Source organism: Diabrotica virgifera, chromosome 5, assembly GCF_917563875.1.
Source record: "Diabrotica virgifera virgifera chromosome 5, PGI_DIABVI_V3a".
NCBI classification, from domain to species: Eukaryota; Metazoa; Arthropoda; class Insecta; order Coleoptera; family Chrysomelidae; genus Diabrotica; species Diabrotica virgifera.
Genome location: NC_065447.1, coordinates 237,281,789 through 237,295,313, shown reverse-complemented (window position 1 = coordinate 237,295,313; position 13,525 = coordinate 237,281,789). Strand labels below are relative to the sequence as shown.

General features: G+C 34.6%; 2 protein-coding genes across 2 annotated transcripts; both read left to right on the top strand.

The window, feature by feature from the left end:
* The first annotated feature begins 4,462 nt into the window (after positions 1-4,462).
* Positions 4,463-5,059, top strand: LOC126885594 (general transcription factor II-I repeat domain-containing protein 2A-like). The gene has a single exon (XM_050652192.1). It carries the CDS (start codon positions 4,463-4,465, stop codon positions 5,057-5,059), a length of 597 nt encoding a protein of 198 aa, XP_050508149.1.
* A 2,245-nt stretch (positions 5,060-7,304) lies between these two features.
* LOC114332371 (pupal cuticle protein C1B-like) lies at positions 7,305-13,102 on the top strand. Its single transcript, XM_028282157.2, has 2 exons — positions 7,305-7,414; positions 12,812-13,102. The coding sequence occupies exons 1-2, from the start codon at positions 7,403-7,405 to the stop codon at positions 13,010-13,012; spliced, it is 213 nt and encodes a 70-aa protein (XP_028137958.1). The 5' UTR covers positions 7,305-7,402; the 3' UTR covers positions 13,013-13,102.
* Positions 13,103-13,525: the final 423 nt, after the last annotated feature.

Sequence of the window (13,525 nt, the reverse complement as noted above, 5' to 3'; positions counted from 1 at the left end):
CTGCTCTTAAAAGTTCATTTGATGTATATCCATTAGGGTGGTTCGAAAAAAACTTTTTTTCTTATTTAAGATTGCTATAGTGCGCAAAAGTTGCCATTGGTATAGACTTAAAAGAGCACTAATTATTATTTTTTGAAGTTATACTTCTTTACGGGCGTAATGACGGTGAAATTTTATATGGGAAAACCTAGCGACCGGGCGCATGCGCATTAGAACTTTGTTCTGATTGGATGTTCAAATGACATGACAAAAATTATCCAATATGGCAGCTGTGGCACAGCTGTGGGACTGTGGTTTGGTTATAATGTATGCTTGTTGCGTTTTAAAATTTGTTGGAAGAGAAACAAACAAACAAAAAGTTAGTTAATGGTTATACTGCCTTTTTAAATAGTTTTCATATTATATTTTTGGACTTATTTACATAGAAGAGATGATTGTTGCATGCCAATGTGAAAGCTCATCAAACTGTGACTAGTATGAGTGCCGCAGATCTCGCTTATTCAGAGCTAAAGAATCTTTCACTGGTAAGTGTTTTATAAATAGTTGATCAAATTTTGTTATGATATTTGAACATAGCCACTTTGCACGACGCAAGTGATTGCGAAATTTATTAGTCGTTATAGGGGCTCCGATACCTACCTTGAACCTACCAAAATACAGAAGTAGTATGTAATACTTTTATTTAAATAATATTCACCTAATATATTGTTTTCTTACTCTATGTTTTGTTGTATTTTTTCAATTCTAAATCATTTCAATTCAAAATAATTTGATTTACATAAGTTAAAAATGTCAAAAGGTTAATCTGTTTAGTTAGACGATCTTCGCACATAATGACAAGCTGTCGCTGTGGCGAAGTTTTAATGCGGGTGACTCAAAATACAACGCAAATACCAGCCGCTTGGTAAGTTGGTTCGAATCCCAATAGAAACTTTTATTTTTTTATTTTTTTTTTATACATTTTATGATTGTAAGTATATTTATTATATAATTTTATTTTCAGAAAATACGTATTTAGTTAAAAAATTTTCCGACAATTAATGTTCAGAAATCATTTGTGGCATTTTTAATGTACTTGTGTGTGTTTTATTTTTTTATGATTTTAATTTTTGGCACTGTTTTAATAAAAATGTTTGAGAAGTAGTAAGTATAAATTAATTTAATATTTAAATAAAATATAAATAAAAAGTATATTAATTTCGTTTATAATCATATAATCATATAATAGAAGTATAACTTCTTACGTGCGTACAAAGTACACACACACTCTTTTTTTATTAATTTGTCTTCCGGTCGCGCAATGCCATCGAAGTTAGCAAAAATTGTGAAAAACCTAAATCTTTCAAATTTTTTTTAAACAGGCCAGATGGTTTTAATTCCGTTCCTATACCATTAGTCCTGTCGCCAGGGGGGGTACAACGGCCTCGTTAATTCAGATGGACTTACCCAAGTTTTTTTTATGTATTTTGACCCGTAGAACACGAATTTTTTGGGTAACAGTTGATCCGGATGTCGATAAGATTGTTATAGACCAAGAACTTGAGGAATCAAATAACAGCGATTTTTGGCAAAACAAAACAATATTTTGTATTTTTTGGGTCATTTTAAGCAAAAAATATTTTTACAAGTTTTTTAGTAGGATGCACAGTTTTCGAGATAAACGCGGTTGAACTTTCAAAAAATCGAAAAACTGCAATTTTTAAACCCGAATAACTTTTGATTAAAAGATAAAATAGCAATTCTGCTTAGCGCCTTTGAAAGTTCAAGTCAAATTATGTCGGTTTTGATTATTTGCATTGCTAAAAATTTATTGTGTTATTGTTAAACAAAGCTACAAACAACTAGTGCGTGAGTGATGTTTCTATGATTTCTCATTTAAAATCGAACGAGTAGGTAGAATAGGTACTAGTGCAATCAAGACTATTTCTACGTTACATGCGTTAAAACGCATGTAAAAGCACGGGAAACCCTACGTGTTTATAGCTTTGTTAAACAATAAAAAAATAAATTTTTACCAATGCAAATAATCAAAACCGATATAATTTGACTTAAACTTTCAAATGCGGTAAGCAGACTTGCTATTTTATTTTTTAATCAAAAGTTATTCGGGTTCAAAAATTGCAATTTTTCGATTTTTTTAAAGTTCAACCGCGTTTATCTCGAAAACTGTGCATCCTACGAAAAAACTTGTAAAAATATTTTTTACTTAAAATGGTCCAAAAAATACAAAATATTGTTTTGTTTTGCCAAAAATCGCTGTTATTTGATTCCTCAAGTTCTTGGTCTATAACAATCTTATCGACATTCGGATCAACTGTTACCCAAAAAATTCGTGTTCTACGGGTCAAAATACATAAAAAAAACTTGAGTAAGTCCATCTGAATTAACGAGGCCGTTGTACCCCCCCTGGCGACAGGACTACATGAATTAACTACTAAAAGTATGTAAAATCAATATAAATGCACTTATTGTACATTTGTTCCATATGTTCCGGTCGCGCAACGTAATACAAAATGAGTAAAATTAGTAGTTTTTGCAAAATTTCAAAGTTTGACTGTTTAGTACAATTTAATCATACGACTTTTAGAGATGCTATAGTTTAATTCAATTACAATAATATATTTAAAATCCAAGCATCTAAGATACATTTTGATATTCAAGTCGAATTAGGTCGCGCAGCTTCGTCAAAAACAGCAGACTACCGAGAGGCGAGACGAAAGTGACGAATGCCAGCGAAGCTCCCGCAACCACAAATAGAGATACATGTGGGAAGACCTCTACAATGGAGTATTTGTCTTCTCCATTACAACGAACTGCCATTCCGCCACCTTTTCCAACACTTAGATGGAAATACAACAGGCACTATAGCAGGGTTGTCCAACTGGCGGTCCGCGGGCCGCATCCGGCCCGCGAGGCTATTTGTTGTGGCCCACGTAAGATTTTCGAAAAGAATATATTTTCTTTAAATGCTGCCACTGTGAAAAAAGATTTTTTAATTTATATTTTATGGTTTAGCAGTGTTTTTACATCACAAGTACTGTACCGCGTGCCGCTTCGCGGACGTGTAACGAACACAATCGTCCTCCACCACTATGAGAACTGCACTGATTACTGCGCATCACAGTTCACGCAGGCCACAGCTCCCACTGCTTACTATCCGTCGCTAGCCGCCATCGTGCCAGTGTGCTACTGACACGTAGGCTAGTCGGCTAATCTATTACGTTGCTAGTGAAAAGTGAACTTGATTAATTCTTTGTCTTGATTCCTCTTATACAATAATGAGTGTAAAACCAGTAAAACGGAAAATTGATAGTGAGAACAGAATTTACAAAGAAAGTTGGGAGAGTGATTACTTGATTGCTAACAATAATGGAAAGTTGCAGTGCTTAGTGTGCATGAATGTCGTTTCAGTGCCTAAAGAATATAATGTGAGAAGACATTACACAACAGTGCATGAAAGTAAGTATGCTACGTACACAAATGAAAGTCGGCGTGCCCTAGTTGCAGATTTGAAGAAAAAGCTTAAACAGCAAACTGGTATGTTCAGTAAAATATTACACTCTCAAACGCATTCTTTGCATGCATCTTATACCGTGTCGCTTGAGCTGGCAAAGGCAAAAAAACCTTTCACTGATGGCAATTTGATAAAAAAATGTGCTGTTGAAATGGCCAAAACTTTCGGTGATTCTAAAATGGCGGAGAAATTTGAATCAGTGCCACTTTCACATCAAACCATACAAAGAAGGATTGTTGCTATGGGTGAGCAAGTAGAAAAATCTATGCTTAGCCTGTTTAAGAAAAGTTCATATTTCTCACTTTGTTTGGATGAAAGCACTGATCAAACCGATGTTAGTCAGCTGTTAATATTTGTGCGCACTACTTTTGATGATTTTACCAGTAAAGAGGAGTTATTTGATATTTGTCCTCTTTATGGAACAACAAAAGGAAAAGACATCTATGAGGCTGTGAAGAAAACAGTTGACAGAATTGGAGGCTTTGATAAATGTTCAGCCATAGCAACAGACGGGGCCCCATCAATGACAGGTAAAAAATTGGATTAGTGGGTCTGCTTCGAGAGAATGGTGTCACTTGCCCAATAATTCATTGTATTATACATCAGGGAACTTTATGTGGAAAATCAGTCAAGGGAGATCAAGTTTTCCAAACTGTGATTAAGATTATAAATATGATTAGAGGTGGAAATCGATCTCTTTTACACAGGCAACTTAAGCAGTTTTTAGTGGAAACAGAGGCTGAGTATGGAGACTTGCTAATGTACAACCATGTAAGGTGGCTGAGTGCAGGAAAGTGCATGGAACGATTTTTTGCCATAAGAAAGGAAATCCCTGCATTCCTCAACAAATACGTTTCATCTGACACAACTGAACTGGAAGAGAAGTTTAAGGATCCAGAATTCTTAAGACAGTTAGCTTTTATAACAGATCTGACTAATCATCTTAACATGGTAAACTTGAGTCTTCAAGGAAGAAACCAGACGGTTTCAGATTTGATCGGAATGATAAACGGATTCCGGAATAAGCTGAACGTGTTTAAACGTGCTTTGGAAAAGAGCAACCTGACACACTTCCCTAGCTGTCTGCAAATAGCAGAAGAATTCAACGGTGAGGAAAATATTGAGTTTTCATCCTGCATCTCACAAATTGAACAAGTTATTGATGAATTCAATACAAGATTTGAAGAAATTGAAAGTCTCAAAAGCAGTGTACTACTTTATAATAACCCTCTTGGAGCAACCATTGATGATCAACCACCCAACTTACAGCTTGAGTTATGTGATCTTCAAGCAGACATGTTCCTAATCACCAGACAAGAAAAGGGACCTGAATTTTTCAAATTACTGTCAAAGGAGAAATTCCCAAACCTGCGAGATTTTGGACTGAAAATGACGTCAATGTTCGGAAGCACATATACATGTGAAAGTGCCTTTTCTTCCATGAAATACATAAACAACAAAAACAGAAGCAACCTTACCGATTCTTCCTTACGTCATCTTATGAGACTGTCTACAACTGAACTGGAGGTGGACATTTCTTCATAGGTGGATGAAGCCGATCGATCACAGTCCTCACACTAATTGGATACATCTTTTTCGTTGCTTTTGCAATGTTTGTCTTGATTATGGAAAAGTTTTATCAATAAATTTTCCGTTTATAAAAAAATGTAGTTGTTGAGCAATAAAAGAAATAATACTCTTTTTTGTTTTAATTATTTTTATACCTCACTTTATTTTGTTATTACTTGTAACAAAATTATTATATGGCCCGCGACAACATCAAAGGTTTTAGTTTTGGCCCTTGAGGCATTGCAAGACGGTGCAATAATGTGGTTCTAATATAGCCGTCTCTGGAACTGTGTCCACACACTTTACTTGAAGCTACGGTCACTAGTTTAACGCATCTTTCAACTGCCTGTGTATGGCATGGCAAAGTATCTATACTCATAACAGGCTTGAAGTCATTGCTCACATACTGTTTTATTTTTTCATTAGTCAATGTTCTTAGCAGTAGAGGGGAGTCAGTGTACTGGTGTTCCATTTGATAATTTCGTAATACTATTTAGCTTCAAAGTTTAAGTTTGGTGGTTTAAAGATTCTGATAGAGTCACTTTCAGATATTGCTTGCTTTTCCTTCATGATACGCCTAAAGCCCAGCTCTCGAATATGGTTTCTGTCATCAGTTACCATAGCCAAAAGTAAATTTTCGGGATGGGCAAAGTAAGTATTCCGTTGTAAAACGGGATCAACAACTTGAAGAAGCTCTTCTGGTAAGTACCTTGAATATTCAATGATTTTGTAATCATGTCTAGGCCCATCTGTGAATTTGTGATTTATTTTTGTGGCAAACCACATAGGCATATTATAACATTTGAGAATGAATGTGACAATCTCTCTCAGATTTTCAGAAAGGTTGGACACACTGATTTATAAACGCAAAACTCGGTTTGCAGTAGTAAGTCATCTTGAATGTGAGGTTGGGATAGGATCACGTACCCACAGATACGTCTTCTGAACAATGTCCTGACTTGATGACTTCTGATATCTCAAGCAAGTATAATTATTGGTGCTTGCTAAGAATACGCTTGTCAACTTTTGGAACCTCACAATCAATAGGATTAAAATAAATAAGTGGTAGTCTTTCACAATCAGGTAGGGCCTTTCCAATTGGTCCGGAATATCCTATTGGGCCTGTCATATTTTCATCTAAGTGTTGGAAAAGGTGGTGGAATGGCAGTTCGTTGTAATGGAGAAGACAAATACTCCATTGTAGAGGTATTCCCACATGTATCTTTATTTGTGGCAGCGAGCGTTTCGCTGACATTCGTCACTTTCGCCTCGTCTCTCGGTAGTCTGCTGTTTTTGACGAAGCTGCGCGACCGAATTCCACCTGTATATCAAAATTTATCTTATATGCTTGGATTTTAAATATATTATTGTAATTAAATTAAACTATACCATCTCTAAAAGTCGTATGATTAAATTGTACCAAACAGTCAAACTTTGAAATTTTGCAAAAGGAAGGTATGAAACAAATGTATAATAAGTGCATTTATATTGATTTTACATACTTTTAGTAGTTAATTCATGGTATAGGAACGCAATTAAAACCATCTGGCCTGTTAAAAAAATATATGAAAAATTAAGGTTTTTCACAATTTTTGCTAACTTCGATGGCATTGCGCGACCGGAAGACAAATTAATAAAAAAATAATAATTAGTGCTTTTTTCAAGTCTATAATAATGGCAACTTTTGCGCACTATAGCAATCTGAAATAAGAAAAAAAGTTTTTTTCGAACCACCCTAATATCCATACCCTTCTCTAAGGTTGCGCAGCCACGATATTCTGCGTCTCCCTATGCTCCTTTTTCCTTGAATCTTTCCCTGTATAATGAGTTGGAGCAAGTTGTATCTCTCTCCACGTGTAATATGTCCCAGATATTCCAATTTTCTGGTTTTGATTGTATTTAAGACTTCCATTTCTTTATTCATCTTTCTCAGAACCTCTTTGTTTGTGACGTGTTCTGTCCATGATATTTTCAGAATTCTTCTATATGCCCACAACTCGAATGATTTAAATGTTTTCATTGATGCCGTGTTCAAAAAATAGTGGTTAATAATAAAAGTTCTATTATAAAATATTAAATTTTTTATAAAATATTTTATATCAAAATTGTATCTTTACCCCAGATATCTAAACAGGTTCTGTGTTATCCTTGATATAACAAAAAACTGTTACAGTTAAATCAAAAAACAATAGCAATCAAAAGCACACCCAAAAATTTACATAATAGTAAAAAGTCAGTGGGTGGGATTAGTATAAAAGTCAAAACGTTTTTGAGAAGAGTATCATTTGTTTTATAGACAAATCAATCCAACTTACAAAAATGTTCAAATTCGTAAGTATTATTTTTATTTTTATAGATTAAGGAACATAATTATGAGTAATCAGTTAATAATTAAACTAATTCAAATTAAAAAGAATATAATTTTTACATTCTCGTCTAACTGCAGCCAGTTTTCACATGGGTCATCATCATCATCAGTAGTGCTACATGGGTCTCGACCTATCCCACTCTATTTCTGCAGTCTTGCTGTTCATTGCTAATCGTTGCCAATTTGCTGCGCAGATATTTCTCGCGTCCTCATCCACGCCGTCCCTCCATCATAGTCTTGTTCTACCTCTACTCTAGTAGGTACTCTTATTTTCTACTAGTACCGCTAATAGGGTCCGTCTGGGTGGGTAATTTTCATCTGATTTTGACACGTGTCCAGGACCCCGATTTTTGAACCTTCGCTTCGTTATCGAACGTATTCGCTTCGTATCTGTACTGTGTACAGATAGCGAATGATCGATAATGAAGCGAAGTATGCGATAATGAACGTATTCGCTTCGTATCTGTACTGTGTACAGATAGCGAATGATCGATAATGAAGCGAAGGGTCAAAAATCGAGGTCCAGTTCATTTAAGCTTACCTATTTTTGTGAAAGATATTACATCTCCACCATTTACTATTTCGTTTTCGGGTCCATTCTTTATATTTCATATTTAACACCTCTTATATGCGAACGAAAATATGATTTCTTGTTCTTCTGGCTCTATTTTTGGCTTTTTTTCCCTCATCATTTCTTTTGCTTCCTCATTATTGTCTCTAAATCTTTCCATGTGAACTTCATATTGTTCTTCAGTAATGCTATTTTCTTAATGCTTCTTTTATTAGGTTTTCCAGCTCCAGGACTTTTACCTATATTTCTTGTAAATTGTCGATTGTAGTAACGTTTTCAACACCTATGCTCACTAGTCGTTTGAAGTTTGACTAATTTTTTTTCTTTCCTTTCCTGGTTATTGTGTTATTTTCTTCCTATGTGCCCATTTCTAGGAGTATGAGGTTGTGGTCCTGATCCTTCGTTTAAGGTTCGGTTCTCTGATGAGGTCTTTAGCTACTATTATATTCAAGTCGGTTGGTAGAGCATTTCCTGGAAAGTAGATTGGTTCGATGGGCCCAATTGCCATGGTGTCTTCATTGTACACTAATCATCATCATTCTCTTTGCCTTATCCCTATGCGGGGTAGACTTCCCTAATTGCATTTCTCCACACAATTCTATCTTGGGTCATATCAATGTTAATCCCCTTTACCAACATGTCCTGCCTTATCGCCTCCCCCCAGGTCTTCTTTGGTCTTCCTCTCCTACTCCTTCCAGGAACCTGCACTTCAGCTATTCTTCGTATTGGGTGATTAACGTCTCGACGTTGAACATGACCAAACCATCTTAACCTATGCTCTCTCATTTTGGCATCAATTGGTGCCACACCTAGACTTCCCCTAATATACTCATTTCTAATTTTATCCTTCTTTGTCACTCCACTCATCCATCTAAGCATTCTCATTTCCGCCACGTGCATTCGTTGTTCCTCTTTCTTTTTCACTGCCCAACATTCAGTTCCGTACATCATAGCCGGTCTTATGGCTGTTTTATAGAATTTTCCCTTCAGCTTCATTGGAATTTTTCTGTCACACAACACACCACTCGCTTCTTTTCACTTCATACATCCAGCCCTAATTCTACTGCATGCATCTCCATCTATTTCTCCATTACTCTGTAATACCGATCCTAGGTACTTAAAACTATTGCTTTTCACAATCATTTCACCATCCAAAGATACCATTTTATTTGTAGTAGCTCCATCGTTAAATGAACATTCCAAATACTCTGTTTTTGTCCTACTAAGTTTTAAACCTTTTTCCTCCAGAGCTTGTCTCCACTGTTACAGTTTTTGTTCTAAGTCTCTTTCACTATTTCCTACTAACACGACATTTTAACATAATAATTTTAACGACATGCTAACTTTCATTGTACACTAAATAATTATTAAATATTCTTCCGTTTCCCCTTGCAGCTCTAGCGTTCCAGTTAGGGGATCTGGAATTCAGGTCTCCTATTATTATGGACGGTTCTTCTACGTTCAGGAACGCATCCAGATCGTAGTCGTTTAAAGGATCTAGTAGCCTTAGCTATGCTGAAGTAATGAAGTAATCTTATTCCACCTTATCTCATCTGGACCTTTATTGTTGTTGCTTCCATATTACTCTGACCTGCAGTGTGCAGGGGAGAGGGGCTGCAAAGTGGGAAATTGTCCTTTCTTAATGGTATTTGTGCCTTTTTGAAGCAGGCCATTTGTATAATCTTCATGTTTTTTTTTTAGTTTGGGAGCTTTTCAGAATTTCTTGACTGGAATACTGTGTATCTACATATATGAATCTACATATACCCGTCAATACAACTTACTGTAAATTTTCGAGGAGGAATGTATTGTAACAGATATCCCTATAGTATAGTGTAAAAGCACTGTCACTGATCGAAATCTAATTTTATCCTATATCCGGGGAATACAAATCTGACTTTATATAATTTGAACATAACAATTAACTTTTAACATGTGTCCGTTATCGTATGGTAATTCATGAAACAATGGGCGCATCAATAAATTGGATGCACATTAACTTTGAACTACTAACTTCAATTATAGGTATCGACATGTGTGTGACCTTTTGTTTCAGAATCTAGATCCATACATTTCATATATCATTGCAGATATTTAATAGGTATGTATGGTGTATACAGGGTGTCCCAGACTTATTTAGCCACGCTATATCTCTTAAACGAATAGAGATTTTCGAATAAGACAAAAAGTGATATATTCTAATTTTAATACACTTTAATATGGCGTACAAATAATCATCCCCTAAATATTCATCCCTTAGTTACAACCCCTAACTTTAATTTTTTGAATAGCCCTCTGTATATTTTTTTAAGTTTTGGATGTGGTCTTTTATCGTGTATTTAACACATTTTTTGAAAATAAAATCGGTTCGTAAATAACCAAGAAACTATCAGTTTATTTTTGTTAATTGTGTGTCCCAGACTAATTTATCCAGGCTATATTTCTTAAACGAATAGAGATTTTCGAATGGGATAAAAACTGATCTATTCCATTTGTAATACACTTTCAAATAGCGTAGAAAAAATTTATCCCCTAAATATTCATCCCTAACTTACAGGGTGATATTTAAAAAAAATAAAGTTAGGGGTTGTAACTAAGGGATGAATATTTAGGGGATAATTTTTTTCTACACCATATTAAAGTGTATTACAAATGTAATAGATATGTTTTTGTCCCATTCGAAAATCTCTATTCGTTTAAGAAATATAGCCTGGATAAATTAGTCTGCGACACATAATTAACAAAACTAAACTGATATTTTCTTGGTTATTTACGAACCGATTTTATTTTCAAAAAATGTGTTGAATAGACGATAGAAGACCACATCCAAAACAATAATAAACTATACAGGGTGCTATTAAAAAAATTAAAGTTAGGGGTGGTAGCTAAGGGATGAATATTTAGGGGATGATTTTTTTCTACGCCATATTAAAGTGTATTACAAGTAGAATAGTCCACTTTTTGGCCCATTCGAAAATTTCTATTCGTTTAAGAGATATAGCGTGGCAAAATTAGTCTGGGACACCCTGTATATACAGGGTAAGTGGACAGAGATGCAACAAATTTTAAGACTGTATAATATACCTCCATAATAATAATTAAAGAGAACTCAAATTTTGTTATTCAATTTTCATTTGTTTCTGAGCTATAGCAATAATTACACAAACTTGTAACTTAACATTGATTTAAGGTTTAATGTGATTATAATAAATTTTCAAAAATACCTCCAAAGACCTGTAAGCATTTTGTGCTTCGTCTATGTTGCTCTCCTGATTTCGTCATGGTTTGCTCTAATTGTGGCTGATATATTTTTCTTCTTCTTCTTCTTCTTCTTTATATAGGCAGTACTGCCTGTTTTTCTTCAACGGTGCCTTTCATTCTGCCCCTAAGTTGTCATTCCATCTTTTCCTTGGACGTCCTATACTTCTCCTGCCTAACGGTGACTTGTCCCTGGCTATTCTTACTATCCTTGATTCAGACATCCTACTTATTTACCCTATCCTGTAGTCCTTTTCCAGCAATCCTTCTTAAGATCTTCATTTCGTTGGTTTCCAGATTCTGATGTCTTCGTGTTTTGCTTGTATCTGGTCTTGTTTCGGCCGTGTAAGTCATAACTGGCCTAATAACTGACTTATAAATTCGGGCCTTTGTTTCCACTCTTAGGTGTTTGTTTTTCCAAATTGTGTCGTTTAGGCATCCGGCCGTTCTACTGGCTTTAATTATTTGGTCTTTTACCTCTTCTTCGATATTGTTGTCGGCTGATAGATTAATTCCCAGATATTTGAAAGTCACTACTTGTTGTCTAATTTGATTGTCTAACTCCAATTTGCATCTTATTGGTTCTTTAGCAATTACTAAGCTTTTTGTTTTTTGGGCGGATATTTTCATATTCATTTCTTTTGCGTTAATGTTGAACTCGTGCAATAATCTTTGTAGGTCGTCTTCGCACTCTGCTACTAACACGGTGTCATCAGCGTAACAGAGTATTTTTATCTCTCTATTGCCCATGTTGTACCCTCTTTTTTTCTTCACTTGTTTTATTATTGCATCCAATATTATGTTAAACAGTAGAGGGCTTAGTGAATCTCCTTGCCTGATTTCTGTGTTTGTTTCTATGGGTTCTGTTATTATTCCATTGACTTTCATTTCTATTCTATTTCTTACATATAAGTTTTCTATCAGTTTTATGATATCCAGTGGTAAATTTTTCTCATATAGTAGGTGTATCATATCTTTTAATTGGATTCTATCAAACGCTTTCTCTAGGTCTATGAAACAGAAAAAGAAAACATTTTTTTCTATTTTCTAGGTCTATGAAACATTTTTGATATGTCGAATTAGTGCGTCCTGAGTGTCGATTTTTACCTTGTAAACCTCATTTTTTAACCAGCCTTATAAAATGTAGTGCAACGATGTTATATAAGTCTGGAGACCTTGGAGGCCAACTACTGGAGGGCCACTGCGACCAATCCAACGCATTGGAAACTTTGTGTTCAAATGTTCAAAAGAGCGAATCACATTAGTCAATACATTTCTGTTTAATCCCATACATTCCTTTCTAATTCTCTACTTCATATCTTCTTTAGCTGTTGTTTTAAACATCTTAAAAGTCTAGCTTGTTTAACTCTGAAAATCTTGGAGGCCAGCTTATTGCTCCTTTTCTTTCAGGAAAATTATCATTTTTAGCAATTATGCACTTGATTTACTTACTACTTTAAGTAATAGAAATATTTTAACTAAGTTAAGTTAGGAAAGCAAATATGTTCCTTTAACATTATTTATTTTTCAGTTCGTTTTCTTGTTCGTCATCTTGGCTGTAGCTTTCGCTGCACCAAAGGCTCAACCAGTACCACAAGTGTTGGCTGCTTACAGCGCACCAGCAGTGGTTAGCAGTTACTCATACCCATACGCTGCTGCCAGTTATGCTGCACCAGTTGCTTACTCTGGATATGGATCTTTGGCTTATTCTGCACCATTGGCTTACTATTAATTGAATTGAGGATTTTGCCCTGGACATGTTTATATCAAATGAAAATGAATTGATTTTTAGTTGAAATATAATAGATATTTTTAAATATAATTGGTTTTCTTTCTTATTTAAAACAAACCTAGTAAATATTATATATTTATAAAAACTACAAAATATAATAAATTTGCTAGTAAGTCATAGCAAAATGTTTAGTTGAAACCTAAGCGTTTAAAACGTTTAAACCTAATGAAATTCTGAAGTTATTTCCTTGTGGCATTTTTATAATTAACTATTTAGATGGGAAATAAGCAACAATTAACTTGAAAATAATAATTTTATTAACGTCTCGACGCCCAAATCGGGTGTCGTTGTCAAAATACAAAATACTACTAAATTAAACAAAAATGTTGTTGCTTAGTAAAAATTCTTCTAATAATTTATTTAATCTGACTAATTTATATCGGCAATTCAAAAATATATTATACACTTTAAAGTAGAAGAGTTTAAAATGATATTGCCAATATTTATAAGTTG

Coding starts and splice junctions, on each gene's coding strand:
- LOC126885594 (XM_050652192.1), top strand. CDS start 4,463: ATGGTAAACTTGAGTCTTCAAGGAAGAAACCAGACGGTTTCAGATTTG.